Source organism: Echinops telfairi, unplaced genomic scaffold (assembly GCF_000313985.2).
Source record: "Echinops telfairi isolate 266 unplaced genomic scaffold, ASM31398v2 ScPeMD7_7421;HRSCAF=8459, whole genome shotgun sequence".
Taxonomy (NCBI): domain Eukaryota; kingdom Metazoa; phylum Chordata; class Mammalia; order Afrosoricida; family Tenrecidae; genus Echinops; species Echinops telfairi.
The window spans coordinates 21,512,218-21,518,042 of NW_022111321.1; the positions used below are offsets into that span (position 1 = coordinate 21,512,218).

General features: G+C 39.2%; 1 protein-coding gene across 1 annotated transcript in view; it reads left to right on the top strand.

Annotated features, from left to right (window-relative positions):
* Positions 1-5,825, top strand: part of DLAT (dihydrolipoamide S-acetyltransferase) — a 31,736-nt gene that overhangs the window by 16,663 nt on the left and 9,248 nt on the right. The window contains exons 9-11 of the mRNA XM_004708970.3: positions 164-256; positions 776-883; positions 2,878-2,993. Of these exons, the coding sequence (XP_004709027.1) occupies positions 164-256; positions 776-883; positions 2,878-2,993 (317 nt within the window). The remainder of the gene's footprint in view (positions 1-163; positions 257-775; positions 884-2,877; positions 2,994-5,825) is intronic.

Sequence of the window (5,825 nt, forward strand, 5' to 3'; positions counted from 1 at the left end):
TTTTTTTTTATTTCAATGGCTAAACAGTATTTAGAAGTGAATGTTGTCATTTTCATGCAAAATCAAAGATGGTATATCTGGTACTAATTTGGGGGACAGGAGATAATAATTAAACACTTAGGAATAAATCACAGTTGCTAAGAGCATGTTTTCTCTCCCATAGGCCCCAGCAGCTGCTGTGCCTCCTTCAAGCCCTGGTGTGGCACCAGTTCCTACAGGTGTCTTTACAGATGTCCCGATCAGCAACATTCGCCGAGTAAGAATATCCCTGTGAACAGGAATTCATACTGGGAGCACTTCAACATTGATGAAACTGCCTGATTTAAAGCACTAACATAGCCTTTTTTCAGTCGGGAATATTGGATACTTAGTTTCAGGGAATGTTGGGTTTTGTCATTGAGTACTTAGGATAAACAAATCAGCATGTTGTGGTTAGAAACAACTAGAAGGTAGGAAATTATGATATAATCTTCATTCTTCCAATTTTAATAATGCTTGGGGTAAGCATTACTGGGAGTGGGGTGAAGCAGGCAAACTGAGCCTTGAATTAAATAAGGTATAATGCTTTGGTAAAGTTCTGATAATTTTCTTTATCTTTAAATGTATAAATAATTTTTAGACACTTATAGCATGTTTTAATATATAATATTTTATGCAAAAAACCCTTTATTTTAGATACAATAATATATGTAAATATGCATAAATACATCAAGAAAGGTAAAAAAAATAAGGTATCAAGTCAAGGTAATTGACTTTTGATTCTCTTTGGTTTTAGGTTATTGCACAGCGGTTAATGCAATCTAAGCAAACCATACCTCATTATTACCTTTCTGTTGATGTAAATATGGGAGAAGTTCTGACAGTGCGGAAAGAACTTAATAAGGTAAAAGGTCTATAAAGTCTATCTAAATCCTAAAAAAAATTGTGCTACCCCAATACATTATTTACGTTTTACCCATCAAATTACCCATTTACATTTACCCATAAAATGTCAGTGGCAGAGAACATCCTGGAGAATTTCCACTTACTAACCTTGATTAAAACTTATCAAAGCTGCCATTGCTTTGGTTGACAGATGTTAGTCTAGCAGAGCCACTGAAACAATTTGAGTTTGTTGGTAGGTAAGAAACAGTATGCTTGCTTTGTTCATAGTCAGGTGTCAAGTACTTACAGTATATTTTAAGGTATTTTGGGGAACACAGCATAAAGCATGGTCTTAGTGAGTTTGCAATAATTGGGGAGATAATGCATGTGAAAAAGACATCAGTTTGTAAAAATAATACAGTTGACTCTTGAACGACTTGAACTTCAACGTTACTGGTGCTCTCACTTTAATGGGAATTTAAAAAATATTCTGTGATACTGATCATCTAGTATGAGCAGTTCATCTCCAATAAATTGTGTGTCCTAGTGAAAAGTGATCAGTCGTGATTCCTGGGTGTTTTCATTGTGCTCAGTGCAGTACCATAAACCTTGAATAACACTGGACGTGCTCCCAAGAAGCAGGGCACAGTCATGCCATCACCTGCAACACGAGAATTGTGATGTCCGTAAATTGAGGTCCGCAGCTGCCCTTGCAGGCCATTTCAAGATAAATGAATCCAGCTCAAGGACTCTTGTAAAAATAACATTGATGAAGCCATTGCTTCAGCTATGCCTGTAGGTGTAAAACATTGCGTTTTTGTGAAATGCCATATTAGCTTATATTGAAAATGCAGCTTGTATATGAGTGCAGTTTATAATACATATAGCATGTAAAATATGTCAGTGTTTTTATGTATAGGTAAGACTTTTGGTCAGTAGTAACCTATAAGTAGTTTAAGTTTGGGGGAAATAAATTATGTGGATTAAATTATGTTAGCAGTTTTATTACATATAATTCACATCATATGGTTCAGTGGCGGAAACATATTACAGAAGGTTGTGCATTATTCTTGGATTTTTGACTAGGTGGGGATGGGAAGGGCTGGCATCCCAACCCCTGAAGTGCTCAAGTACTGATTCATTGATAGACTACTCGATTGTAGTGCCTCTTCATGTTCTGCTGAACTGCCTTGTAAAGGTCAAGGATTTAAAGAAGGAGGAAGTCATCAGAATTCATAATAGTGTAGAAAAATTTTGTTTGAACCATGGAGACTAGGGAGGGCTTCCATTGGCCTAGAAGTTGGCATACAGTCATACCATGACGGGCTGCCATGTACTTAGGTGTCCCTGGTGCCACAAATGGATCAACACTTGGTGCTAACTCAGCCTGGGGTCTTCCTGAAGGTCATAGCCATTGGAACCCCACAGAAGGCAGCTCTGCTTTGAAACCCATGGATTTGCTGGCCGTGTGTTACAGGGACAATTAGGTGGGTTTTTCTGTTTGTTAGGGTGATGAATTAGATAGTCAATCTAAAACCATCACATGTTCTGATCATTAAAATGATGTGATGATAACAAAGTTTGAAGTCTGACAGTTAGATACATGCTGCACATGGCAGGGCAGGGCTAGTTATGGTAACTTTGGCTTGCGTGCTGGTGATAGGATCTGGATTAGAGGGTGGCCTTAAGAATGGAATGGGAGAAAATGACATGAAGAGATTTTCAAGGAAATGGAAAATAAAAGCCAACCACCTTAGGGGAGCATGTAAAGCTTTACAGAGCTTGGCTCCTCTCCAGCCTCTGACCCCTCCCTCTCCTGCTGCTTTTCTACTTGCTCACTCAGTTCAGTTCTACACACATTGGTTGTTCAACCCCCAACGCTGCCTTGGGCTCTTTCCGTTTGCTGTTTCCTCTGTGTGGAATCCTCTTTCCTGCCTTCTTTTGTCAAGCTTCTATGGTTTCAGTTTCTGTGTAGAGAAGTTAAGGAACTGTAATGGATTCTTGTCTTTGCAGATGTTAGAAGGTCGGGGCAAAGTGTCTGTTAATGATTTCATTATAAAAGCTTCAGCTTTGGCATGTTTAAAAGTCCCTGAAGCAAATTCTTCTTGGCTGGACACCGTTATAAGACAGTGAGTATTTATATAATTTTCTTGTTTTGCCGAATGTATGACTAGGAACGAAGGAGGAGGTGAGGAGAAATGGGAGACATTTTTTGGTGAGGAGGAAGTAACTTCCGTAGGTGAGAGTGACAACAATACAAAGCTCTTGGGGAGATGGTGCTAAAAGTAGTTCGTAGACTCCAAATTCTATTGAGTCTAGAAACGGAAAAGGGAGAAATAACATTGTTTGTTTATAATATATAGCCTGGTGCTTTGGATCTTTTCCCATTAAACCCTCATGGCAATTTTATGAGGTAGGTATCTATAGATGAAGTGGAGGCTCCGTGAGTTAAATCACTTGCCATGAGTTGATCAGTTAATGCGAGGGAGAACCGGGATTGGAATTAGGATTCTGACTCCAAAGCCTATGCTATGCTTTTTCTGTATGTGGACTTTCTAATATTATTGACTTAATTTTTATCACCATAATAGTAATACACCCATTTGAAATATTGCTACATGGCCTATGGTGAACCTACTCAACCTATAATCTGAATTCTACTCCCAAGAGCAAATGCAACTTTTAAAAACTATTGCTTTTTCTGATATTTACCTTAAATTTCTAAGTAACACTTATCCCTTATGTTTTTTTAAACTTTATTAATTGACTTCTCTTGAGGAAAGTTGCAGTTTAGCTGTGATATCCTTCCGACATACACATACATTCTTGCACATACACACATACCCTACCCCCGCCATCTTCCTAAAATGATTGTAGCACAACTTTTGGTTACATTTGTATTCAATTATATATTTGTATGCCTTTGAAAATAATTTCCATGATGAAACTATGTACATATACCCTGACTACTAATTGCACTGGGGCTAATTTGTATATACGCAATGCTATTAAGTCAGTTCCAACCCATGGCAACCCCATGGACAGAGAAGTGCCCCTGCGGGTGTCTGGGACTGAAACTCTTGCCGGAAATAGAAATCCGTGTATTTCTATTGGATTCTACGTAATTCTATGCAAATTCTATGTGATCAGAATGAATTCTCTCAGCTTTTACCATTAAGTGTAAAAATCTTCCGCTTGCCAACCTGAGCTCGTCCCTGTTACTGGTCTTTCCTCAGAGGGCACCGGTCGGTTCCCTCATGGTGGCCACAGTGGTAACAGTCACGGCAGCTAAGATGTAACACGTGCGCAAGCAGTGTACACCCAGTACCTCATGTAAGCCTCACGAGAACTTTTTTCTTGGTGCTTAGTTTTATTTTAATTAAGGAGGTAACATTGCTTTCCTATAATTCAGCAGGACCATTTGAAGCAGGTGCTATTATTTTACTTCAATTTAATGACGAGGAAACTGAGGTACAAAGAAATTAAATAACCTTAGTAAACAGGTGCCAAGATTTGCATCCTGGCCATCTGGAGACAAAGCCCAGGTATTTCACAATACTATCCTGTCATCTCCCATCTGTGGAGACCTTCCTTAATTTTAGAATACTAACTCAAGTAGTACCAAACTTAAAAAGAAAGCCTTCCTCCTCTGAATAGTTTATGTACCACTACGTGGCACTTCTTAAAATACAGTATCATTCATGGTTTTAATTTATTTCTCTCCATTTGGTACATAGCTTATCTCCCGAAATAGATTCAAAAGCAAAAATGGCTTCTTGTATTCTTTTTAACTCCCTCTATACTGACACATAATCTGTCTTTTTAAAAATAGCTTTCTTGGACCATATCATAAAATGCACTCACTCTAGGTCAGAAACCCTGGTGTAGTGGGTTACACAATGGGCTGCTAACTGCAAGGTCTGCAGTTCAAAACGACCAGCTGCTCCACGGAAGAGAGGATAGATAGATAGGCTTTCCGCTCCTACAAAGATTGATAGCTTTGGAAGCCCCAGGGGCAGCTCTCCCCGTCCTATAGGTCCGTCTGGAGTTCTTTCCCCCAGCGCAGGGTTGCGCAAAGGGAAGGATAGCTGCTTCTGGTGGGAGATGGAGCAGTGTTGGGAGGGAGGGAGGCAGGCTGCAAAGGCAGATGTCCACACTGTGGCACAAAAGCTTTTAGTTGCTTGGGCACACTGAGTAATTTTTTTTTTTTACTGAAAAGAGGGCCATAGGCCAAAGAAGCTTGGGTACTTAGGACCTAGCAGAATGCGTTTCCATGCTGTAGCTTGATCAGTAATTTTTTACTGTGACTACTTTCCACATTTTGTTTCTGTATTCACCAGCTGATGGATGCTTATATATTGTTTCCAGTTTGGGATGATTATGAACAATGCTGCTCTAGATATTTTCATAGTTATTTATATAAACATATTTTCATTATTCTTCGATAGATTTTTTTAGAGTAAACTTGCTAGATTATATGGTAAATTAAATGGTTTATGAAACTCTCCCCCCTCGCCCCCCAGAGCAAAACAAAAAAAAATACCCTTTTAAATCATTTTCCCAAAATTTGTTGTCCTGTTTACCTTTTACTGGTATACTGATAGTGGATGAGACTTTCAATTTCTCCACATCTCCACCAGCCCTGCTATTGTCCAGACATTAAAAACTTACAGTCGTAAGATATGAAAATAATCTGTAACTTATCAAGGGTTCATGAGGGAGGGGGAAGAAATGGGGTGTTGATATCAGGGGCTCAAGTTGGAAGAGAATGCTTTGAAAATGATCATGGTGGGGACCCAAAGCCCATCTGTAGGCAACTGGACATCCCCTTACAGAAGGGTTGTGGGGAGGAGACGAGCCAGTCAGGGTGCAGTGTAGCAACAATGAAACATACAACTTTGCTCTAGTTCCTAAATGCTTCCTTCCCACCCATTATCATGATCCCAATTCTTCCTTACAAG